Genomic DNA, 27510 nt, shown 5'->3' with positions numbered 1-27510 from the left:
CATTATGTATGGTTAGTTCTTTGCAACTTGTATAGTGTATCCTCCCCATTACTCGCGCTACCTCTTATGCATTCAGTTGCCATGACAATTGAGAGGAATTCTCTGTATTTGGGACATTTTGCACACATTCAGTTTTTCTGTTCTCAATACACACGCTATTCACTATTTATAATTCTCTCCGATATTTATGTTACTTTTTGTTGCGAGACTGTTGTAGCTTCTGGTCCTGATAAGGCCGTAACACATTACACTCATATCATTGTTTCACTCCCGACCCTACTACCTTTTTGTTTATCCTTTAAAGATATTTAAAGATATTAGACAGATATTATGTTGACATATTCTGTTAATGTCTAACTTTGTTCAATTCAGTCGACTGTCCTTTGATTTACGTGAATAACTGCTGAAATAGAGTAACTTTTGTCTTCTTACTTTGTGCACTGTTATGGTTAAATCAAATCTGTTATACTTGAATAAAGAATCTCAAAGAGAAGAACATATTCAAATACATTAGGTTTTTTTTGTGAAATACAGAGAGAGAGAAAGAACGCAATAGAAACATAAGTGTGTGTGTGTGTGTGTGTGTGTGTGTGTGTGTGTGTGTGTGTGTGTGTGTGTGTGTGTGTGTGTGTATGAGTGTGTGTGAGTGTATGTGTGTTTTGGTACTGAAATAATGGTGTAATTGACACATTAGTCAACTTGTGACTAAAATTTAGCACACACACACACACACACACACACACACACACACACACACACACACACACACACACACACATTAAAAAAACAAATTTCTGCACAAAAACAAGCTGTAGGTTGTCAAATGTTGGTATGTGTCCAAGTAGCTCTTATCTTGATTTACAATATCGTCTGTCCTGTCATTGAATAGAGGACTGCAAAAATCTGAAACTCACAATAAAAGATTGCTTTGGGTTCTTACTTTAATAAAACACCATGGAAAAGTATACAAAATCACCAGACAATATCAAATATGACCGTCATAAATCTAAACATGCTGTACATACACACGATCTATATTGCACAACTGCCTTCTAGGAGAAACAAATATGTAACAAAACTGATTACAACTCACGAAGTACGTATCAACATAACCTTGACATCGTTGAATTGGTTTATACTAAACATACACGAAAGTTCAGCGTTATGTGCTTAACACACACCACTGGCACTTGCTACAGTATCATTTTGAAAGAATAAAGAACTTTAACTACAGAACGAATTCTACCATCATATCATAAACTCGGTAAAACCATTATTAGGACGGCGGTCACGTGACCCCTTTTAACCAAATCTGTAATCTAAAAAGTGTGCCAGATAGCCAGGTAGAGGGACTTTAATGGCATAGAAAATTTGAATGAATTGACACGGGAATGAATGCTCTAGTTGGGGTACACAAAAGGGTGCAATGATGTTTTTGCCGAGTTTAGTTTACCAGTGTCAGATATACTTTTGAGAAAAAAGTTGCAGATCAAGTATATAATATACACATACCTAAAGCATTTGCTTCAAATGAAGGGTCCTATGAACTCGGGGCACAACACGCTTACGCAAAAAAAACATGTGATGCACCTTGCCCTGCCTGTGAATGGTGCTTTTCAGTTTGCGTGTAAAAGCTGACGACATAATGCAACGTGCCTCCGCGACGAAAACGGCTACTTTTGTTATTGATTGGTGGCTTTTTAAGAAATTATTTCAATGAAATAAAATCCCAGCTCAACACAGCAACTCGCTAGGCTTTTGATTGTTGGTATGTGATCAAGTGGAGGGATGGTTTTACCACATGCTACAGCCTGGTCAGATCTCAGACAGGACGAACACTTAGGGTTAGGGTTACGAGACAGAATGGGCCTCTAAGTTTGGCCAGACCTGTGGTGGCTGACATGATTTTTCCACTCTAACATGTGTTACACATTTCTGTCATTCTGTTGTCAATTGAAACGCATGTATCACTAAAATTGTAAGAGGACAACCTAACATTAGTCAAGACATTGCTGCTCTTACTAATGCAAGTTTCACTGGGTGTATTTATATTAAGTGCATTAGTAAGAGCAGCAATGTCTTGACTAGTGCACTAAATATAAATACACCTAGTGAAAATTGTACATCGTGTGGATACGTGTTATTTACAGAAAATAAATAAACAAATAAAAAATGTGTCAAAACACTGGCAACATTTTACAACCAGTTGTCTTGTCCTCAATAATACAGAAAAACGTCCAAAGATTAAAAGCTGACACATACAAAATTGTTTAAGAAACCTGTAAAGAGATGCTTGTGCACACACACACACATACACGCACGCACGCACGCACGCACGTACACAAAAACATGCACGCACATACACACACACACACACACACACACGCACGCACGCACGCACACAAACACACGCACGTGCGCACACACACGCATACACACGCCGCACGCACGCAAACACACGCACACGTACACACACTCAAGCACACACATGCATACAAACACATGCACACAAGTAATCGCGCATTTCTTACTTCATATTGCAACGTCAACACGAACACGGTACTATATTCAATCGAAGCTATCGCGGATTTCAAGTCTGTTGTGGTAAAATAAACCAAACCGTTTACGTTTAAATTGGAAAAAAATATGTTTTCACGATTGAAACTACAACATGTCTTGCACATGCTCAGAACATAGACAAGAATAGGGATACTTCTGTTAATGATCATTGTCTATTTGACATATCCGTAGTCACGCTCCAACGAGAGTCACTATTCTTGAACTAAAACGAATACATGTGTCACGTGTTAAACTGATTACAGACGATTGTCACTCGTTAGGCATATACAAAGTAAAACATTGTCCCTCGGGATATTTCGCTTATTCAGCTAATATAGCAAATGCATTTCACTTCAAATGTTCACTTGTTAGAAAAGCGATCCAAAATAAGAATTCCCCCTTCACACAGGAAGCAGCCAGAGTGTTGATTCTATGTATGTTCACAAGTGGTGGGGTGGCATTATCTCACGCAGATGCCTGGCAAAATCTGAGGTTGTGATCCTATTCTTTCAACAACTTTCGAACGACTGCCTTTGAAACGGGTTGTGTGTGATCTTGAAGGATTTTTTGTCTTCAAGAATACATTTAATCCAAATATCATTTATTTTTCGCCTTGACATTTTGGGTTCATGGCTTTAGTTAAGCGATGCAGGAAAAATCAGATAGCGACGATGAGTTATGCAAAAATATACGAGCAACATCACATAAACATGACATAGAATGAGTGACTTTTATAAATGTACATACACAGAGCTCGAGTTGGTCCTTATAATGACTACATTACTTCCACCGAGCGCACAAAGAGAAAAAAAAACAATATTCATTCATTGAACATTTGTAACGTATCCAAGCTATTTTAAAGAAACGGAAAAACGATCCGTGAAAAGACTGGCGAACAAAAGAATCGTTAAACATCATTAACTCCCGCAGCGATAGTGTTGCGTTTGTGCATGATATGCTCAGTAAGACTATTGGTAAACGTTAGAACAACGTTTTCTAATCTTCACTGAAATAGTAATCGCAAAGTAATAAAAACTAATGTGCAACATATCTAGTAACATTGTTGCTCCCTTGAAAAATCTCTACATATCCCATTGGAAAACTTGTTGAAACCTGGTGGCATTAAGATTCATTCTTTATGCGATAAATTCGGGTAACCCTAACCCTGTTTCTAATGTCGTCTAAATCACCTTGCAATGAAAACACCGTCGTATTTGTCAAACCACTTCAGTACATACAATGACAGGTTATGATTCGGTTCCTTTTTTGATTGGGTAACACACACATGAAGAATGTCACTTTCTTTCACTCGTCAGTATTTACAAAACTAATCTCAACGAATGAACATAATTTAAAGTAAACGGACAACTGCCTCTGATAAACACGCTTCGAATCAATGCCGAAAACTGACGTGATCCTTTCATAAATATGAACGAAGCACATCAGACTCTTCACGACTTTTCTTACTGAAACAATTCGCGAAAACAACAATCCACTCCTTTTCAATAAACAGCATGAAAAAACGATTCACATGTGAAAACAATCGACTTTTTGAATTCTCAGAAGTACCACAATTATTTCTTTTAAACTACTAATCGTCCACCAAACATCTTAAAGCTCTGCTCCAGTCGCTGGTAAAAACAGCCGACCTTTATATTATCAGAAATACCAGAAACAGTTATGCATGATAAAAGTCGTCCACAACGGACCTCCAAACGTTGCTCCAATCAACAAATTGCAAAACAATACCTTGCACCTTACCGTTTTCGTAAACAGGGCTGCGCAACCATCACAGTCAGAAACAAAAGCATTCACAACACTGATCTGTCAGCAACAGCTTAATACGGAGGTCACAAGCCCTGTTTGCAGCTTGGATTAAACTATCCGGGAGGTCGAAAGTCGCAGGGGATAACAACTTGATCATAGCGGAACAACACCGGCGGAAGTGGTTCTTGGTATGCTGCTGTAGGGTGGAGGGGCGTCTCCCCTGACGATGGTGACATCCGGTCTGAACAGAATTTTTAGTCTCTGAAACAAACACAGAACTTATAGTAATCAATGGGGCACAATTGCCTGGTAGGTAAGACGTCGGCCTGGTAGACAAGACGTTGGCCTCCTAATCGGGAGGTCGTGAGTTCGAATCCTGGTCGCTGCCGCCTGGTGGATTTAGAGTGGAGATTTTTCCAATCTCCCAGGTCAACTTATGTGCAGACCTGCTGGTGACTTAACCCCCTTCGTGTGTACACGCAAGCACAAGACCAAGTGCGCACGGAAAAGATCCTGTTATCCATGTCAGAGTTCGGTGGGTTATAGAAACACGAAAATACCCAGCATGCCTCCCCCGAAATCGGCGTATGCTGCCTGCATGGCGGGGTAAAAACGGTCAGACACGTAAAAATCCACTCGTGCTAAAAACATGAGTGAACGTGAGAGTCTAAGCCCATGAACGAAGAAGAAGAAGAAGAAGATGGGTTCTAGGAACATGAAAATACTAAGCATGCATCCCCCAAAAGCGGTGATTGCTGCTTAAATGGCGGGTTTAAAACGGTCGTACATGTAACAACCGTAGGAGTTTTAGCCCATGACCGAGGAAGAAGAAGACGAAATTACTTGGGGAAATTCCATGACAGAAATTCGGACTGCGTGGTTTAGAACCCAGGCAGGGACAGACACGCACGGGTCAACTTTCTGTGCACACTCAGATACGGTATCCGTGTCCCAACCCCGTGTCACCTCAGTAGCACGTACAAGACCTTTCACTCTTTCATAAGTGCATGTGGTTGATTTCACCTAAACACCTGTGTCTCGTTAAAAGTTGGGATAACATCCGGAAACATGCCCCGAAGGACAGGCTGTAATTCAGCCCGAAGTCGACTTCGCGAAGTCTTTATACCGAAAACACAGTGCTAACGCTCCGTGCGACCAGCTTCGCCAAGTCTTTATACCGAAAACACAGTGCTAACGCTCCGTGCGACCAGCTTCGCCAAGTCTTTATACCGAAAACACAGTGCTAACGCTCCGTGCGACCAGCTTCGCCAAGTCTTTATACCGAAAACACAGTGCTAACGCTCCGTGCGACCAGCTTCGCCAAGTCTTTATACCGAAAACACAGTGCTAACGCTCCGTGCGACCAGCTTCGCCAAGTCTTTATACCGAAAACACAGTGCTAACGCTCCGTGCGACCAGCTTCGCCAAGTCTTTATACCGAAAACACAGTGCTAACGCTCCGTGCGACAGCTTCGCCAAGTCTTTATACCGAAAACACAGTGCTAACGCTCCGTGCGACCAGCTTCGCCAAGTCTTTATACCGAAAACACAGTGCTAACGCTCCGTGCGACCAGCTTCGCCAAGTCTTTATACCGAAAACACAGTGCTAACGCTCCGTGAAGTATACTTCGCGTAGTCGACTTCGCCCAGTAAAGATCAGGCTTAAAGGTACTGAACTTGTCAAATCCAGGTGCACGGAGCCCCTGGGGCGTTTAGTCATACCTCAGGCAGCCATCCGTTCGAAGAACTACCAAGTTTCATTGACTTGCACCCAAAGAGTCAAGAACTGCGATTTTTTTACGAATTAATTTCGTACTCGGACCCGGCTGGTCTTGACCTATTTTTGGATCTAAATTTAGATCAGGTAGATCACCACATCATGCACAAAAAGACACGTCACTTAGCAAACTATGTCAGACGTCATCATGCGTTTGTATAAAACAAAATCGAGGCCGGAATCATTCAGTTGAATCGAACTCCGACCAAACACCACGTAATAACTAGGTTAATTTATGCACTCGCGTGAACACGAAACTGTCGAGCTTCACAGATGTCGTCGTTGGGTAGTTTTGGGTTTGTTTTACTACCATAAGAGGATTTTTGAACTGTAAATGCACTCAGCTGCAACTAAAACGCAAAACGAAGGCAGTGAGCTGCACTGTGCCTTTAATTGTGTCCCCGTGAGCGCGTAAAACATTATCATCGCAGCTACCGAATGAGCTATCCCCCCCATCCCCAAAGCCAAGGATAGGTTACCTGGACGATGGGTCCCTTGGTCACGGCGATCTTGCAGACCATGTAGGCTGTAACTTATCTAAGCTATTTCAAGTCAAGAGGAAAATGATCTGTGAAAAGACTAGCGAACAAAAGAATGGTTAAATATCGTTAACTCACGCAGAAGTAGCGAGCCCGGTAGCTCAGTTGGTAGAGCACTAGACTTGTGATCCGAGGGCCACAGGTTCGAATCCGGGCCGGGACGGACACGGGTAACCTTAGTGCAGACTCAGAGACGGTATCCATGTTCCACCCCCGTGTCACCACTGTGGCACGTAAAAGACCTCGGACATTGTGCCATTAGTGCTGGTGGCTGAATACACCTAAACACGCACACACCTGGGTATAGCGCGACTCTGTTGCTGCTAGCTTTCCACTGGGAGGAAGCGACCCAAATGTCCTAGCGATGTGACAATAAAGCAATGAAAATGAAAATGAAAGAAAAAGTAGAGTGTGTTGCGTATGTGCGTCATATGCTCCGAGAAAGGTTACCTGGAGGATGGGTCCCTTGGTGACGGCGATCTTGTAGACCATGTAGGTGGGGATCATGCCGATGGAGGACAGCGCCATCATGACGCCGATCACGTGGGCCCAGGTGGGAAACTCGTAGCCCACGTACTGGACAGGGACGTAGGTCAGGATGTTGAACATCACCACGCCCTGACACAGCAACGAGGGTGGAATCATAACATAGAGATACGATACTTGACAGGGACATACATCACCACGCCCTGACACAGCAACGAGGGTGGAATGATAACATAGAGATACGATACTTGGTTTAAACACAATTTTATTCAAAATACATGACATGAAACAACTGGCAAAAATGCAGCTAGGACACGAACTCAAGCAGATGCTTATTTGACGTGACCATAACAATGCTAAGTTACACAAGTTTTCATGATGGTGGACAACAAAATTATTAACCAGAAGAACAAAATGAATGGGGAACTTAATCAAAACAGGAGGATTTACAGAGAAAAAACAAAAATTGAAATTAATCAAATAGAAAAAGAAAAGAAAAAATAAAGAGAAAAAAAGAAGGTGAGACTATGAATGAAGCGCGTGGGAGAACATCCTGAGACATGCAATAAGTAAGTTCAGATAAATGTACATTTTCATGGAGAGGGCAGCATAGTTCGTTACGAATGTATGGAAGAAAACAACCACACACACACAGACAAAAGAGAACAGCAAAACAAAAACAAAAACTCAATGATAAGTATTACTTATGTTAAATATGTAATTGATGCAACAACACTGAGAGGCGGGTTTACGTTCTCCTGCACACAAACATACACAATACCAGTACGTGGGCTAATCCTTCAAGTTAGTCGACCAGATTCAGCAATAAAGGATTGGACGGACTCGAAAATCAATGTATTTATGCGAAATGAATGTTGCTCGCTGCCTCTTAATAATGTTTCCACGTGTCTAAAATTGGCAGGCAGTGAGTTAATTGTGGACATACGAGCATGTTCAAATAACGTGCAGTATAACAAGTAATGTTCAGCTGTTTCGTTCCGGTTACCGCACGCACACAGTGGGTTATCTTTTAAATGGCGTTTGCATAAATCGGAATTAAGGTTACTCATGTTTAAACGCATTCTGCTGTGTTGTATTTCTACCTGTCTTTTTCCAAAATAATAATAAACTGGCACATAATGATGAGGACTTTGTAAATAATGCTTAACTCGCTAATTGAGTTTGTGGTTTTAACCACATCAGGCAGATCATTCCATAAAATTGTAGTCGAAGGAACGAAGGCTAGGATGTTCGGAAGATTTCTGTCCTGTGAGCTGGTACAAATCTTTCAAGTGGTCGTCTTCTGTGATAGGGATTTAAGGATGAAACTAGTGGTGGCAAAAGGTCAACTAAATATAGGGGACATTTACCATGAACCATTTTATGATATAAAATCAATTTATGTTGTCTTCGGCGTTCCTTTAGACTACAAAATCCGCTTTCTTTGTAAATCTTACCATGACTAGTTCTCCGCACACCGCCAATTATAATACGTAAAGCTTCAAGGTGTAGTTTTTTCAGGGTGTTCGACAGGGCTTCGGTACAATTATCCCATAATACATCAACATAGTCAAAATGTGGCAAAATAAAGGATTTGTACATTATTTCCAAACTTTTTCTGCATAACTTATACTTATAATGCCTTAAGCAATTAATCAACAAAGTGGTCTTTTTCACAATATTTCTGACTTGAGCGTCCCATTTACAGTCATTTTGCAAAATAATACCAAGGTGCTTGTGTTCCTTTGTGTCTTCCAAAACAATTCCATTGAAAAATAACGGGTCAATTTGGCTTAAATCACGTTTTATATTCAGCAATTTGGTTTTTGTTTCATTAAATGTGACTTTCCAACGTGCTGCCCAACAACTAATTTTATCGAGGTCTGTATTTAAAATGTCGGCACGTCTTACCGGATCATTCAATGCAAGTGACATACGATACTTGACAGGGACATACATCACCACGCACTGACACAGCAACGAGGGTGGAATGATAACATAGAGATACGATACTTGACAGGGACATACATCACCACGCCCTGACACAGAAAGGAGGGTGGAATGATAACACAGAGATACGAAACTTTTTTCTTTTTTTAAATTATTTCTTTTATAAACACATACACACAACATAACATACAGCATACACAGAATTTATCAACACAGGATATGATTGTCTTAGCGCATACACACGCACATACCTAGACAAGACACATGCATAGACAGTAGGGTGGGTTGTTGAAAAGACAGGGGACAATGAGGGTGGGGGGGGGGTAACTGAGGTTGGGGGAGGGGGGGAGGGGGGGCGGGGGTATAAGGGGGGCAGGGGTAAGTGGGGACGGTGGTCACACTTTAGCCTCCAAGTATACATGGGGTTTAATTATAGGCATACAAGTACTGTGTAACATGTTATGAATTAATGGAACAGGGGGTATCACATTCAAAAATGTTCTTACGAAATCAATCAATACAATTATCCTATGGCATCAATGGAAAAAGTGTCTATATAAACACCAATCCTTTGCAAATTTACCATAATAATTATTTACACTAGCATTATATTTTTCGATCAAAAACCTTTGTTTGACAATTTTCACAAAAACATTTAGTGTTGGTACTGTCTTATTTAATTTGGCTCCAAATATACTTTGTTTGGCAAGGAGAATAAACAAATCAAGATACAATACTTCACAGGGACATACATCACCACGCCCTGACACAGCAACGAGGGTGGAATGATAACATAGAGATACGATACTTGACAGGGACATACATCAACACGCCCTGACACAGCAACGAGGGTGGAATGATAACATAGAGATACGATACTTGACAGGGACATACGTCACCACGCCCTGACACAGCAACGAGGGTGGAATGATAACATAGAGATACGATACGCGACAGGGACATACGTCACCACGCCCTGACACAGCAACGAGGGTGGAATGATAACATAGAGATACGATACGCGACAGGGACATACATCACCACGCCCTGACACAGCAACGAGGGTGGAATGATAACATAGAGATACGATACGCGACAGGGACATACGTCACCACGCCCTGACACAGCAACGAGGGTGGAATGATAACATAGAGATACGATACGCGACAAGGACATACGTCACCACGCCCTGACACAGCAACGAGGGTGGAATGATAACATAGAGATACGATACGCGACAGGGACATACGTCACCACGCCCTGACACAGCAACGAGGGTGGAATGATAACATAGAGATACGATACTTGACGGGGACATACGTCACCACGCCCTGACACAGCAACGAGGGTGGAATGATAACATAGAGATACGATACTTGACGGGGACATACGTCACCACGCCCTGACACAGCAACGAGGGTGGAATGATAACATAGAGATACGATACTTGACGGGGACATACGTCACCACGCCCTGACACAGCAACGAGGGTGGAATGATAACGTCGATACAGTGGTCTTCTAAGGCTGCAGACAGACACATACTTATGAGGCAAATAATGCAATTATGAAATCGTCGACAAAACCCTCTGGCAAGATGTAAATGTAACGTTTTGTGTTGTCAATACTTAAGCGTTCTGATAATCTGCCAGTCTTCTTTTTTGATAATGAATTGTGGAACGTTAGCAGTCTATCTGATTTTGGATCAAAATGAGATCAGATCAAGGCGAACCGAGATGAGTAAAAAAAAAAAAAAAGTAAAATAAAAGTAAAGATGAGATGAGATGAGGTCAAGTTAGGGGAGATGAGGTGAGATTAGATGAGAATAGATGAGATTAGATGAGATTAGTTGAGATTAGTTGAGATTAGATGATTTATGACGCGAGGTAATGAGTGGAGATAAGAAGTAGTTAGACAAGATGAGATTAGAATAGAGAGAGATGAGATGTAATGAAACGGGATGAGATCAGCTTTGGTGGTGTGAGATGAAACGAGATGAAATGAGATCAGCTGAGTTTAGTTCAGGTGGAATAAAATGAGATCAGATCAGATATTGAGAGATCGGATGAGAGACAAGACAAACAGGACAAAACAAGACAAGGCAAGACAAGGCAAGACAAGGCAGGACCAGACCAGACCAGACCAGACCAGACCAGACCGGACCGGACCAGACAAGACAAGACGAGACAAGACGAGACGAGACGAGACGAGACGAGACGAGACGAGACGAGACGAGACAAGACAAGACAAGACGAGACAAGAAAAGACAAATCAAGATTAAATAGTACTAGATTAACAATCTAAAGATAATATAAAACGAGAAAATACAACTTAAAGAGCAATAAACAAGTCGCGTAAGGCGAAAATACAATATTTAGTCAAGTAGCTGTCGAACTCACAGAATGAAACTGAACGCAATGCCATTTTTCAGCAAGACCGTATTCTCGTAGCATCGTCAGTCCACCGCTCATGGCAAAGGCAGTGAAATTGACAAGAAGAGCGGGGTAGTAGTTGCGCTAAGAAGGATAGCACGCTTTTCTGTACCTCTCTTTGTTTTAACTTTCTGAGCGTGTTTTTAATCCAAACATATCATATCTATATGTTTTTGGAATCAGGAACCGACAAGGAATAAGATGAAAGTGTTTTTAAATTGATTTCGACAATTTAATTTTGATAATAATTTTTATATATTTAATTTTCAGAGCTTGTTTTTAATCTGAATATAACATATTTATATGTTTTTGGAATCAGCAAATGATGGAGAATAAGATAAACGTAAATTTGGATCGTTTTATAAATTTTTATTTTTTTTTACAATTTTCAGATTTTTAATGACCAAAGTCATCAATTAATTTTTAAGCCACCAAGCTGAAATGCAATACCGAAGTCCGGGCTTCGTCGAAGACTACTTGACCAAAATTTCAACCAATTTGGTTGAAAAATGAGGGCGTGACAGTGCCGCCTCAACTTTCACGAAAAGCCGGATATGACGTCATCAAAGACATTTATCAAAAAAATGAAAAAAAACGTTCGGGGATTTCATACCCAGGAACTCTCATGTCAAATTTCATAAAGATCGGTCCAGTAGTTTAGTCTGAATCGCTCTACACACACACACGCACACACGCACACACGCACATACACCACGACCCTCGTTTCGATTCCCCCTCGATGTTAAAATATTTAGTCAAAACTTGACTAAATATAAAAAACAAAGGGGGGGGGGGGGGCACATTAAAGGGGCAGTGCAGGATTCACAGCGGCCTTGCTGAAGCAACGACTTGTCTTTTTGTCGCAGATTACAATTACGATTTCCAAACGGATAGCTGCCTGATACATAACTAGGTGCTCCCTGCACCTGGACGCGACCAGTTCAATAACTTTAAAACTCGAGGTGCTTGTATCAAGCTTACCCCTGTGATGAGCGGAGTGGTCACTGTCCAACATATTTTCCACAGGAAGCAAGGGTAGTAGCCAAACATGTCCCGCAGGTTTTCGTAAAAGCGGTTTACACCTGTGGAATGAAATCATCGCGAATAAGTATGTTAGTATATTTATTTTTAAGTATTTACATACCAGTATAATTATATAATTATAAAATGGGTTCACAATTTTCGACATTTCTATTTTTAGTGTCGAAAAACGTGTCTGGCTCATGTAATACACAATGGTCCTCCTCGGGATTAGAATTTTCTTTACGCTAGCGCCCCCCCCCCCCCCCCCCCAGCCCTTCCCTCTACACCCCCACCCCCTTGCAGTCGATTCGGGATTTTGAAGTTTCCCTGGTATATCCCCTCTTGTGTCGCAATCTACGAATTTCATGCACACATTTCAGCTCAAGCGAAGTGAAGATATCTTATAGCCCCGTGAGGTTACCCTAATGGAAATCCGGGTTACTATCTCGCTGGGGAAAGCGGTCTGCCAAACAGTATTCTATTCTGAATGTGTGTTGTCATGTTTCCAAGCCCTGAGGCTTTTGCTGTGAATTTTGTATCTTTACCGTATGAAAGCTCGCACACGGGGATGTTCGGGCACAGAGGAGAGTCGGCACAAAGTTGACTCTGAACAATACATCCCTTGCCGAAATGTCCATTAACGCCAGAAATCTGAGTGTGCATAGAAAGACAAGATGATAGACTTGTGACGCGTGCCGGAGTGCCGATTGCAACTTGTAAGATCATGGGCTTGTAAGGCGCCTGCCTACATGCAGCTGCTGCCAGCTCAACCTTTACAAGTGCTATGGTTCTAACAAAAATAAAATGAAATAAATAAAAGAGACAAAAAGCAGTCTCCCCCGTCAATTAACATAATTCTATGCATGTATTACCATACGACCAGCCAATGGCGATGCACTCGAAGAAGATAAGCATGAGCAGTCCGATGCCACTGGCGGAGTAGGTGTCAAAAATCGTGTACACGTACATCCCGCCCTGAAAAATATCATTGAATATTTGTGAAACACACACACACACACACACACACACACACACACACACACACACACACACACACACACACACACACACACAGTCACATACGCACGCACGCGCGTACGCACACACACACACACACACACACACACACACATTAATATCACATCCACCCACACACAATCACACACACACACACACACACACACACACACACACACATACACAATCACACACACACACACACACACACACACACACACACACACACACACACACACACTCACTGTGCACACACACACATACAAACATGTGTGTCTGTTTGCTTGCTAGGTTTGCTGGTGGCATGACTTCGCTTATTTCAGCAAAAAAAACCAGCGAGATAGCGTTAAGTGCGAAATTAGAGTTCTCCAAATTGTTATACCCAGGGGCTCGTGCCAACGTAACTCGTCATATACAATTTCTCGTAAATATGTAATTGACACTTACACGGTTACACAAATTATAGTAACCTTTCAGGGCGTCGTTAGATATTGGTGGCCTTATCCAAACATTTGCTGAAGTGAATGGAGCTAAGTATCTGTATTATTGTGGGGAAGGCTGTCAGACAGATAACAAATGAGCTTATTTACCACAAAGCGAGATCGTTTGGAAAATGTCATTGCGTTTGCAAAACTTGACTGTATGAAAACAGGCAACGGTGAAGAACACACACAAAGAGACAGACACACGGACAGCCAGCCAGCCAGACAGACACACAGGCAGACAGACGCACACGCACGCACGCACACACGCGTCCGCATTAACTGATGCGATTCTTTATAACTTTCAGATCCGAAAGCAAAATGATCACCATAGCCTGCATAAAATCTCATGAAGCCGTAGTCATGTTAAGGTACGGGCAATGGCCCTCCCGTGAAATCAATTCGCATCACCATCACCATCTAAGATATGGCACGGCTTTTACGCGAGTTAAAAACATACGAAAACACATCATCTTGGCTGCCGCAGAAATCAATTACGAATGCATATCACAAACTGCCACTTGCGTCTGTTGAGAAATTCTTGCACCCACAAATGTTCCATCACACACAAACAAACACATTTGTTTGTTTGTTTGCTTAACGCCCAGCCGACCACGAAGGGCCATATCAGGGCGGTGCTGCTTTGACATAGGCTATAACGTGCGCCACACACAAGACAAAAGTCGCAGCACAGGCTTCATGTCTCACCCAGTCACATTATTCTGACACCGGACCAACCAGTCCTAGCACTAACCCCATAATGCCAGACGCCAGGCGGAGCAGCCACTAGATTGCCAATTTTAAAGTCTTAGGTATGACCCGGCCGGGGTTCGAACCCACGACTTCCCGATCACGGGGCGGACGCCTTACCACTAGGCCACCGTGCCGGTACAAGAAACACCCATGCAGGCTGTTGAATTTGATGATGTGTCTGAGTGGAGGGATGTTTTTTCTCCCTTGTAAAGAGGCCTTGACAGATCTGAGATGAATAATCAAATCGTGTACGGACAGAAGGCTTTAAACTTAGTGATAAGCATTAAAATGACATGCATAATGATAACGTCACGCGACCCTCACCAAACTTACGTCATGCCAACCACAGTGACGTCATACATACCTCCGTGATGCAGGACAGTCCGATGAGGTAGGAGCAAAAGCACACGGCAGCGATGAAGAGCTCCCGATGACGTCTGAGATAGCGTGGGAACTCGTCAATGAGAGCAGTGAAGAAACCCTCACATGTACAGAACTGCAACAACCGTCACCAGACGACAAGTAACAAGGGATGTTATAATGCTATGCAGCAGTTTCATTAAGTGTGTGTTGGTGTATGTGAAGGGGGGGGGGGGGGGGGGGGGGGGGGCGGCAAACTCCCCAGCGATGGGACCATAAAGTAGTGAAAATGAATATGAAGAGAAAAAACAAGTCTGAAAAGGTCCAAGGTTGTGTACATGGTTGTTGATAATTAGTTTTAACGTCCTCTTAGAACCAATTGGCCTATCTTGGGACAGGTAGAGTTGATATGCTTGATGGGGGAACAGGACACTGGACAGACATGCAAACAGAGAACACATATGATCGTGTTATAGATCTGGAAGTCTGTTGTTGCGATATTTCAAAATGGGGATGGAAGTAAAGATTTTGTTGGGGTTGTTGCCATAGTGTACGCGAAATATAGTTGGAGTGGAGCGGTTTTGTAGGCTTATTTGCTTTTTATTTATGTAAAATATTTTTCAGACTTTTGGATAATGCCAAAATAATGTAATAAATAACTGGCTGAATAAGTAAATAAATACGTAACTAGAAACATTAAAAAAAAAATTATTAGCCAAATAGGAATATTAAATATAACTTGCCAAAATAATATATCAGAATGGGGAACTTAAGTTCAGGTAGGAGGAGGGCGGTGTATGTGATTTAGCCTTGTTTGAATAGAGCTATATGATAGGTGTTGTAGGCGCTTTGGTTGTTGGGCGTGGGGAGGGGGGAGGGGGGGGGGTCGGTGGGAGAGAGGGTTGAGGGGGGGGGGGGGAAGGGGGAGAGGGGATGAAGTTTTCAAAACAGATGTCCTATTTCAGCCTTATGTATTGAGAGACACAGGGTGTATGCTGGCTTCCAATGAAGCGTGCAATGTTTATCTAAAAACTCATGGGGTTTGTACATGGTGTATTGAAGAGTTGCCAGCTACGGTGGGGTTTCTTTTCGCTCTTGTTTCTGTTGTTGTTGTTCAAGGGCCGATCTGGGGGGGGGGTACACGGGTTACGTAAACCCCCCCCCACCCCCCCACCTCCCAAAAAAAGAGGTAATTTATTGGCTCAGGATGCACCAGATAGCTCTATTTTGTTTCTTTGGATAAACAAAATTTCCGGGGGAGGGGGGGGCATGCCCCCGGACCCCCCTAGAGGCTTAGGCGCCTTTGGCGCCGTCAACTTGTATCTTCGCAGTCATTTTGTAACCCCCCCCCCCCCCTCCAAAGTGAATTGATCCGCCCTTGTTGTTGTTGTTCTGTTTTCTTGGTTTTAGGATGGGGGTGGGCGTGGAGCGATTCAAGGCGGAGAGGGGGTAAATTGAAGGGAAACAGGATGAGATGGTTGAGAGATGAGCAAGAGATGGATTCAACACGCTCAAATGCTTTTGCACGTGAAATGCATTGTCTGTGAGTGAAAGAACTGAAACCAAAGAGAGCAAGTGTGACTGTCACCTGACTGTCCAGGCCGAGCATGACGATCATGAAGAAGAAGAGGATGGACCACAGCGGGGAGATGGGCAGCTGGGTCACGGCGTTGGGGTAAGCAAGGAACGCCAGTCCAGGACCTGCACATTAATTAAAATCACTGTCAGGTGGGTCTGGGTCTGTTAGAGCACATCAGTTTTACACACTGTGAGATGGGTCTGGGTCTGTTAGAGCACATTTTACACACTTCTTCTTCTTCTTCTTCTTCTTCTTCTTCTTCTGCGTTCGTGGGCTGAAACTCCCACGTACACTCGTGTTTTTGCACGAGTGGAATTTTACGTGTATGACCGTTTTGTACCCCGCCATTTAGGCAACCATACGCCGTTTTCGGAGGAAGCATGCTGGATATGTTCGTGTTTCTATAACCCACCGAACTGTGACATGGATTACAGGATCTTTTTCGTGCGCACTTGGTCTTGTGCTTGCGTGTACACACGGGGGTGTTCGGACACCGAGGAGAGTCTGCACACAAAGTTGACTCTGAGAAATAAATCTCTCGCCGAACGTGGGGACGAACTCACGCTGACAGCAGCCAACTGGATACAAATCTAGCGCGCTACCGACTGAGCTACATCCCCGCCCCTCATTTTACACACGATTACCATCCTCCATTGTCAATCCTCCAAGCCATCTTATGTTGAACAAGTTGTTTTGTCATTATTCTTTTATAGTTTGTGTGTGTTGTTCGTTAGAGACCCGTATGTCGAGGTTATTTTGTCCGTTCTGCATAGTATTTTTTATTAAGGTTCTATCCATACACATCTCTTTTTCCCAAGTCTGGTTTTGTGCATTATTGGGACTTATATAAAAATTGTCAACAGTGTTGGAAAAGGCACAGGTTAAATTTGTCACAGCAATCTGTTGAGCTTGAAGCAAACAAAGAGCGGCACAAACGGGTTGATCGGGATCCGTTCTTTCACGTAATGCAAGATTCTCTTAGCTGATACTGCAGAACAATTATCTCTCCAACTGTTTTCAAAAACAGTGAAGTCCACCTGTATGAAAATGTAGGTAATTATTACAGTGGAACCCCCTATTAACACACCCCCCCCCCATCCCCCAATAAAGACTCCCTCCCTTTTAAGACCCTGTTTTCTCATACTTTCTGGTCATAACCTCTGTAAATTTACCACTATTTGAAGTCTCCCCCCCCCCTCCCATCACACTTTAAGACCTGATTTTTTTGTTGAATGTTAGAGGTCTTGAAAGGGTGTTTCACTGTACCATCAGACACTTACCGCTTTCAGCCACCACGCTGACGGGTCGTTTCTGTTCGTGTGCCATGAATCCCACGATGGAGAAAATAACGAAGCCAGCGAAGAAGCTTGTGGAGCTGTTGAGGCAGGAGATCAGGACAGCATCCCTGAAGAAAATTACAGAAACTCAGGGCCGGACCAAGTTCGTTTGAGGTTCCAACTGAAGGCAAGGGTCCAGGGACCGCTGAGGCCCCGGTGGGGTACAAGGGCAACGCCCCGCTGGGGGGTCTGGGGGGCAAAGCCTCCCAGAAGCCGAGACAATTTTGCATTTGTGAGGTCATTTTTTGGTCTTCCCTTGCAATTGGGAATCAAAATTACACATTTTCAACAGTAACAAAATACTTCATATATTCATTTACCATAGTGGTTCAGTGGAATAATCCCAAAGACATATATGCCTAGTAAATAAGTCTGACAGGACTCTTTACTTTGAATATTACTATGATGATGGACTTATAACGGGGAGGGCAGGCGGCCGTTGTCGACTTGATGTTGTTCATAATTTGAAATAGTTTTAGAAGACCAAATAAACTGAGGGAGTTGGGGGAAGAGCTTAAAAAGTCCACTTTTTTTCTCTCTGAGAGGTACATTGGATGGCCAGGGGGGGGGGGGGGGTTCCGGAACCCAGGAACCCCCCCCCCCCAGATCCGGCCCTGAAATTGCATCATCAACATCACCATCAAGTCTTGCTTAGCATGTACGTAGTCTCCAATCCCAAAACAGACAAACTGCTAACGTTCTAAAATGTCAAAAGCAACAAAGCCAGCTAAGAAGATTTTTGAGACGCCACAAAGACAATTTTCAATTTTAAGGAATCCATTCTAATGGACAATAAAGTGTTTTTATTGTTTTGTTGTCGTAGGATTTTGATTGTTCAGCGCTTTGAGCATGGGTTAAACCCTGGATACATGCATTATATAAATATTATGCATTATTAGTATTATTATTATCATTATTGTTTTTATTGTAATTGAAGTGTTCAGACAGGAGATCCGCACAAAAATAGCGTTTCAAAAATGATTTTCTCATTCGAAAGTGTGCAGAGGAATGCATGTGTCTTTAAATATCTGCACGACGGCTGTATTACCTGTAGACGTTGTGATGGTACTTGTTGTAACTGCCCAGCGCGATCATGGTGCCTAGACCCAGACCGTAGGAAAACAACACCTGGGACGCTGCGTCGATCCACACCTGTTGCACAACAGTAAAGACTTGTCAGTTGAAACACAGCAATTATAAACTTCTAACGATTTATCAAAACTGAGGGCATGCCCTGACATCCCATGACGGACCATATTGCTCTTTTGTGCAAGCATGGATTCAAACATTCATTCCAAACATGTTATCTTTATAATGTTTACTGTGGAATCTTTGAGCCTGGTGATGTTTGTATACCAGACGTGTTACACACAGGTCTAACGAAAAGACTTCTCACGGCCGAGTCTTGAATACCGGTGATAATAATAACAATAATAATAATAATGCTTAATATTTCTATAGCGCATGTACCCTGCTCAAAGCGCTGTACAATCAAAATCCTACGTCAACAAAACATCATTTAACATGCAATCACACACATAACATAACAATCAATAACACATTGCTCAAAAAACAAACATTACCACAAACACACGCATGGGCACACACACGCACTACATAGAGCAAATTGCACAATAAATTGGTGATGATTCGGGACGCAGAACGTATCTTATACCACGTATACGTCTTATACCCCAACTCTTCTGAACAGACTACTCAGGGTAGAATCCTTCAGCCTGGTGATATTCGGGGCCATGTAAATGTTATTTAATACCAGACGTGTTATACCACAGGTCTCGCGATAAGACTTTTCACAGCGGAGTCTTTGGTCCCGGTGATATTAACAGCTATTGTGTTTTCAGCGTAGCAATAGGGTCCGATATTTAGACGAGACAAGTATAATGCCGACGAGTCGAAGACGAGTCGCATTATACTTGTTCGAGTCTAAATATCGGACCCTATTGCTACGCTGAAAATACAATAGCGATTATATAGCTGTTCTGACCTTTATTTGTTGTTCCAAACTTACAAAATGACAGTTTTTGCGTCGATGCGTTGATCTCAGGTTTTGATAGCAGACGCCGTTTCTCATGCGCATTAGTTTTGCGCAGGCGCCACACTGACTTTGGAAAAAAACTCGATTTGACAACACAGCTGTTAAACAGCTTTTTATTAGTTCATTCGTATACAACAAAAAGAAGTTTGAGTTTTTTTTAATTTTGAACAAGACTACTTATGAAGAAGACCAAAACACAACATCAACGGAAAACTAGAAACAACTGAAGAACTAGGATGAAACAAGGGGAGGAAAAGAGAACAGCTAATCCGCACAAAGCGAGCAGACGGCAGCGACGTTTCCAGTTTGGGTGAATGGCATTTATACTTGTCTCGTCATGAAGCGAATTTTTCAACCTCAGTTATAAACGACTACATGAATGTTAGTGCCATGGGTTGTACATCAATACTTCAGAGGGGAAGTGGGGTATTTAGTGTGGAGTTACGAGATAAGAAAAGCCGAATGCGAAAATTTGTGTCAGTCGGCAACTGTGAACTAAGCTCTTAGGCACACAAAAACGGCTGTTCCGTTGTACTCCCCTGTTTGTACAAAATCTTTCGACTTTGAGCATTCTGTGGTGTTTTGGGACAGAAAATAATAGGCTTAGTCCTGTTTCATCAGGAAGTTAGCAGAAAAGGGTAAAGCTGAAAAACATTTCCGAGAAGAATTTCAAGTTGTCAGTGTATGCTGTTGTCGATCAGTGAAACATCGTGTGGTACAGGTGGGTAAACCGGAACCATGCGTCTTTGTTATTGACAATATGCTTTTGGATATTGAGAAAAATGGCCGACTTCCGCAGCATTATGCTTTGATGATCGGAAGAGACCATCCAATCACAGCCCCCGAATTCCCCCACGTGTTCATCAGAATAGCTATATTATAGAATGTATCTTACACCACGTACACGTGTTATACAAGTCTGGTGATAAGACTACTCAGGGCACCCTGGTTATAATATTCGGGACCATGTAGAATGTATCTGATATCACACGTATTATACTACAGACATTATGATAAGACTTCTCACGGCGGAGCCTTTGACTCAGGTGATATTCGCGGTGTAGAATTTATCTTATACCACGCACACGTGTTATACCACAGGTCCTGTGATAAGGCGTGAGCCTGGTAATATTCGGGGTTATGTCGAATGTACCTCATACCACACGAGTTATATACTACAAAGCAGAATCCTCCAGCCTGTTGATATTAGGAGCCATGTAGAATTTATGTCATAGCAACGTGTTATACCACAGGTCTTGTGATAAGAATACTCACAGCAGAATCCTCCAGTCTGGAGCAATATAGAATGTATCTGCGGATTCTTTTAGTCTGGTGATATTTGGAGCCATGTAAAATATATCTGATATCCCACGTGTTATACCACAGGTCTTGTGATAAGACTACTCGCATCAGAATCCTCCATCCTCAGGGCCGGACTAGGCGAAGAGGAGGGGGGGGGTTGCCAGTGGTGGCCCAGGGGGATGTCCCCCCTGGCGGCAGGGGCGGATCAGTTCATTTTATGACTGGTTTTTTTCAAAAGTATATTGTGAAGATATGGGTGTGAAGGCGCGAAGCGCCGAGCCGACGGCGCAAAGCGCCTAGCTTGCTAGGGGGGTCCGGGGGCATGCCCCCCCGGAAAATTTTGAAAAAAAGGATGCAAAATGGTGCAATCTGGTGCATTCTGAGGATGATCATTACCAGTTTCAGGCAGCAGATTTTGTCACTGATTAATACCCCAAAAATTGAAACTCAATGTAAAATAAAGAAATGCATACCTCATTCAATATTTTTATTTTTTGGCTGGGGGGGGTCCGGAAACCCTAGAACCCATCCCCCCCCCCCCCCCCCTCGTTGTGGGGGTCAGGGGGCGAAGCCCCCTGAAGCTGACGGGTAGGTCATATTCTGAGATAGGAAAATGGTCGCTCCTTGCATGAAACGGCATAAAATAAGCAATAATAAAAAAAAAATTAAATAAGTAAGGTACATGTTTAGGCTAGGGGGGGGGGGGTTGCGCAACCCCCATAACCCCCCCGGTAGTCCGGCCCTGATCCTGGTGCAATATAGAATGTATTTGTCACCACACGAATTATATACCACAGGTCTCATGATTAGACTATATTCACAGCATAATCCTCTGGCCTGGAGCAATATAGAATGTATCTGACATTACACGTATTTTATCCCACATACGTGGGACATACCACTCATGTCATAATAATATCGTTCACTCCACAGTGCATGTGAAGAGATCGTGTCTGGCAGAGATCTGATTTTACACTGCCCGTGATGCCAAGTCACCGAGCGAGACAAACGTCATTCTTTGAACACTTGGAAGAATTTTAAGAACGTACACATCCCGATATGCTTTCCAGAGTGACGTCTCTTTGCTTTGACGTCAAATATTACAGGAGGCTTTCGGAGAGATCTAGGTTCCATTTGAAGCTTCTTCAAATCTGGGCGATTCGACGGATATGATATGATATGATATGAGGTACGTTTGGGGCAATAGACACGCAAGTACAGTATGCAGGATAAACAGAATACTACATGGCTTCCTGTGTGATACCAGTTTTACACTCGTTGTGTTTTCAAATATTGAAAAGCTCGTTTTCGCTCGCAGTTCAATATAAAACTGGTATCACATAGGAAGCCATGTAGTATTCTCTATATATACCACAGGTACATATCATGATAAGGCTATACTCACGGCGGAGTCTTTAAGCCTGGAGACGTCCGGGACGATATAAAACTTGATTCCCTCTATGGCCCCGGGCAGCGTCACCCCGCGGATCAACAGAATGGACAGCAGCAAGTAAGGAAACAGCGCCGTGAAGTACACCACCTGCAGGTGTTAAAGGCACACAGGTCTGGCGATAAGACTACTCATTAACTTTGTTAATATAAGCTTTATGCGGATCAACAGAATGGACAGCAGCAGGCAAGGGATCAGTGCCGTGAAGTACACCACCCGCACGTGTTAAAGGCACACGGGTCTGGCGATAAGACTACTCATTAACTTTGTTAATATAAGCTTTATGCGGATCAACAGAATGGACAGCAGCAGGCAAGGGATCAGCGCCGTGAAGTACACCACATGCAGGTGTTAAATGCACACAACTTTGTTAATATAAACTAATTCAAACACAAAGAGACTGCCAACGTTCCGAAATACAGAATCAAAAAACAAGAAAGGTAAGTGAGAACAAACAAGTCGCGTAAGGCAAAATTACTACATTTAGTCAAGCTGTGGAACTCACAGAATGAAAGTGAACGCATTGCATTTTTTCACAATGACCGTAGTCCGCCGCTCTTGCAAAACGCAGTAAAACTGACGAGACTGTTTAGCGCGGTAGTGGTTTCGCTGTGCTGCATAGCACGCTTTTCTGTACCTCTCTTCGTTTTAACTTTCTGAGCGTGTTTTTAATCCAAACATATCATATCTATATGTTTTTGGAATCAGGAACCGACAAGGAATAAGATGAAATTGTTTTTAAATCGATTTCGGAAATTTGATTTTGATCATAATTTTTATATTTTTAATTTTCAGAGCTTGTTTTTAATCCAAATATAACATATTTATATGTTTTTGGAATCAGAAAATGATGAAGAATAAGATAAACGTAAATTTGGATCGTTTTATAAAACAAAAATTTAATTACAATTTTCAGATTTTTAATGACCAAAGTCATTAATTAATTTTTAAGACACCAAGCTGAAATGCAATACCAAAGTCCGGCCTTCGTCGAAGATTGCTTTGCAAAAATTTCAATCAATTTGATTGAAAATTGAGGGTGTGACAGTGCCGCCTCAACTTTTACAAAAAGCCGGATATGACGTCATCAAAGACATTTATCGAAAAAATGAAAAAAACATCTGGGGATTTCATACCCAAAAACTCTCATGTAAAATTTCATAAAGATCGGTTCAGTAGTTTATTCTGAATCGCTCTACACACACACACACACACACAGACACACACAGACACACACACACAGACACACAGACACACAGACACACGCACATACACCACGACCCTCGTTTCGATTCCCCCTCGATGTTAAAATATTTAGTCAAAACTTGACTAAATATAAAAAAAGCAAGAAAGGTAAGTTAAAGTAAGGTCTTCTCCGCAAGCGGCTGAACTTTTTGCCAGATGAATCCTTTTCTGTTTAATTAGTGTTTGTCTGTCTGTGCACTTAAAAAACCGCTGGGTCTAAATATCTGTGAATGTAACGTATCTTTTTGTCAGTAACAAACGTTCCAACAACTTACCTTTCTTGTTTTTTGATTTTATTAAAATAAGCTTTATGCTGGAGTTCGGATCCCCTGTGTAATATACTGTATGGCACGATACTAACATTGAATAAAGTTTGGTTTAAAACCAAGACACAAAACTTCCCGACTACACGATTTGCCTCTACATCCATTTCAGATCTGGTCAGGCTTTCACACAAGATAAGGCTACCTCGACAGTCCATTTGACGCGCTTAAATGCACACACATTCACCAGGATTTAGAGATGTGACGTGTTACTTCCACAAGTTTCACACAAGTATGTAATAAGGTGTTGGTCCCAGGAGGCTAAGAAACTACACAACAAAATAAGTTAATCCAGTAGTGAACAGAAATGCAGAAATACTAATGACATATCATAACAACAAACAACGTCATGCAAAAAAAGCATTCAAAATGCCTTTTAATCCTAAATTAACGAAAGAAACTTAAAATAAATTAAAGAAACTGAGCCAATCGTTTAAATAACCCTCTGCTTTGATTGGTAATCATTAATTTTTAATGCTTAATAACATAAGGCTGATGACAATATTAATTATCTAACAAAATTTTCCGTTTACATTCCGTAAAGAAGACATAGCCAATAACCTTGACCTACTTTTCCCGTCCACTTGACCCCTTTGAAGATACAGAAGTAGGCCACGATCCAGATAAAGAGGAGGCACAGCGCCAGTTGCCATCGGATGTCTCCAGGCTCGTCAATACCGCTGGAAATCTGCAGAGCGTTGTGTCTGCAATTATGACACACATTGGAAACATCCAAAATCAAATACTCAGTGTTCCCTTCTTCTTCTTCTCCTGCGTCCGTGGGCTGACACTCCCACGTACACTCGTGTTTTTGCATGAGCGGAATTTTACGTGTATTACCGTTCTTACCCCGCCATTTAGGCAGCCATACGCCGCTTTCGGAGGATTCAGTGTTAATACCTCGCTGTCATCTTGTATGCGAGCTCCGTCGACGATTTTGAGATAAGTTTATTATTCTTAGGCCAAACATGACCACAAAAAAAATAGGGTTGGTAGGTCGGCTTTTTTTTTAAATCTTTATTTTTATTTTTAGTCTCAGTTCTATTCGCAAATTGCGCCAGAGGTTGTTTTGTGTGTGTGTGTTTTAGAGAAATGAAAAAAAGTTTTAGGGTCGGCGAGATATAATAGGGTCGGTCGGGTTACCCTAAACCAACATTTATTTTGTTTGGCCTTATCAAAAGTTTTGTTCTGTCTGTCAACTTTAAATACCACTAAGTTCATGATCTGTAGCATAAGTGTTTGTCTCTCTGTCTACTCTAAATACCACTAAGTTCATGATTTGTAGCATAAGTGTTTGTCTCTCTGTCTACTCTAAATACCACTAAGTTCATGATTTGTAGCATAAGTGTTTGTCTCTCTGTCAACTTTAAATACCACTAAGTTCATGATTTGTAGCATAAGTGTTTGTCTCTCTGTCAACTTAAAAGACCACTAAGTTCATGATTTGTAGCATAAGTGTTTGTCTCTCTGTCAACTTAAAAGACCACTAAGTTCGTGATTTGTAGCATAAGTGTTTGTCTCTCTGTCAACTTAAAAGACCACTAAGTTCATGATTTGTAGCATAAGTGTTTGTCTCTCTGTCAACTTAAAAGACCACTAAGTTCATGATTTGTAGCATAAGTGTTTGTCTCTCTGTCAACTTAAAAGACCACTAAGTTCATGATTTGTAGCATAAGTGTTTGTCTCTCTGTCTACTCTAAATACCACTAAGTTCATGATTTGTAGCATAAGTGTTTGTCTCTCTGTCTACACTAAATACCACTAAGTTCATGATTTGTAGCATAAGTGTTTGTCTCTCTGTCTACTCTAAATACCACTAAGTTCATGATTTGTAGCATAAGTGTTTGTCTCTCTGTCTACTCTAAATACCACTAAGTTCATGATTTGTAGCATAAGTGTTTGTCTCTCTGTCAACTTTAAATACCACTAAGTTCATGATTTGTAGCATAAGTGTTTGTCTCTCTGTCTACTCTAAATACCACTAAGTTCATGATTTGTAGCATAAGTGTTTGTCTCTCTGTCAACTTTAAATACCACTAAGTTCATGATTTGTAGCATAAGTGTTTGTCTCTCTGTCTACTCTAAATACCACTAAGTTCATGATTTGTAGCATAAATGTTTGTCTCTCTGTCTACTCTAAATACCACTAAGTTCATGATTTGTAGCATAAGTGTTTGTCTCTCTGTCTACTCTAAATACCACTAAGTTCATGATTTGTAGCATAAGTGTTTGTCTCTCTGTCTACTCTAAATACCACTAAGTTCATGATTTGTAGCATAAGTGTTTGTCTCTCTGTCAACTCTAAATACCACTAAGTTCATGATTTGTAGCATAAGTGTTTGTCTCTCTGTCTACTCTAAATACCACTAAGTTCATGATTTGTAGCATAAGTGTTTGTCTCTCTGTCTGCTCTAAATACCACGGTGTCGACGTACTGTAAATGTAACGTTTTATTTTTTCAATAATTAAACGTTCAAAGAGCTGACAATTCTTGTTTTTTGACACACATTGTAATTGTCCGTAACCGCTTGACTGCCACAATACATATCAGATACGTACTTTGATAAGATCACAAAATCAATACTCTGACAAGGGAAACAACCGCTGTATTTAGCCCTTCACACTGCAGCAAGATGATTGCCTCACGTGGAGACCATTTTCTCAGTTTTGGTCTTATTATTATACCTTATTGTATGTTATGATTTTTCCTTTATATTTTTGACAAAATTCTTCCCGCAGTAACTCCTTCCTGTAAACGATTGGCTCACCATATCAGATCTGGCAAAGCTTTTGCATGAGATAAGTTCACACTACCACTTAGACGAAGACTAAAAATGCATGGGCTTGGTGGCTTCTGTGCATAGTTTCAACAAAAAAAAGATCGTAAAAGCCACTAGCTTCAATCCACACAATAAAATTGACTCATCCACAAAATGCCAATTGAGCACAATAAGCATCCAAGACCTTGAATTATGGTATGTGTCCATGGTGGGACGGTCTTATCTCATGCAAACGATGGCCGCATCTTTCAAGGCAAGGGATGCGCCTTTAAACTTTAATTGATTGCATCCTGG

General features: G+C 41.8%; 1 protein-coding gene across 1 annotated transcript in view; it reads right to left on the bottom strand.

Moving 5' to 3' along the window:
• Positions 1–1049: 1049 nt before the first annotated feature.
• Positions 1050–27510, bottom strand: part of LOC138965236 (sodium- and chloride-dependent GABA transporter 1-like) — a 51359-nt gene continuing 24898 nt past the window's right edge. The window contains exons 6-15 of the mRNA XM_070337362.1: positions 25008–25140; positions 22824–22958; positions 19109–19212; positions 18004–18128; positions 16733–16845; positions 15149–15280; positions 13405–13507; positions 12491–12591; positions 7093–7260; positions 1050–4587 (exon numbers count right to left, since the gene is read on the bottom strand). Of these exons, the coding sequence (XP_070193463.1) occupies positions 4480–4587; positions 7093–7260; positions 12491–12591; positions 13405–13507; positions 15149–15280; positions 16733–16845; positions 18004–18128; positions 19109–19212; positions 22824–22958; positions 25008–25140 (1222 nt within the window). The 3' untranslated portion in view covers positions 1050–4479. The remainder of the gene's footprint in view (positions 4588–7092; positions 7261–12490; positions 12592–13404; positions 13508–15148; positions 15281–16732; positions 16846–18003; positions 18129–19108; positions 19213–22823; positions 22959–25007; positions 25141–27510) is intronic.

The sequence above is a fragment of the Littorina saxatilis genome, linkage group LG4 (assembly GCF_037325665.1).
Source record: "Littorina saxatilis isolate snail1 linkage group LG4, US_GU_Lsax_2.0, whole genome shotgun sequence".
Taxonomy (NCBI): Eukaryota; Metazoa; Mollusca; class Gastropoda; order Littorinimorpha; family Littorinidae; genus Littorina; species Littorina saxatilis.
Note: the sequence above shows the minus strand (reverse complement) of the source record. Positions and strands in the feature narration are given on the sequence as shown.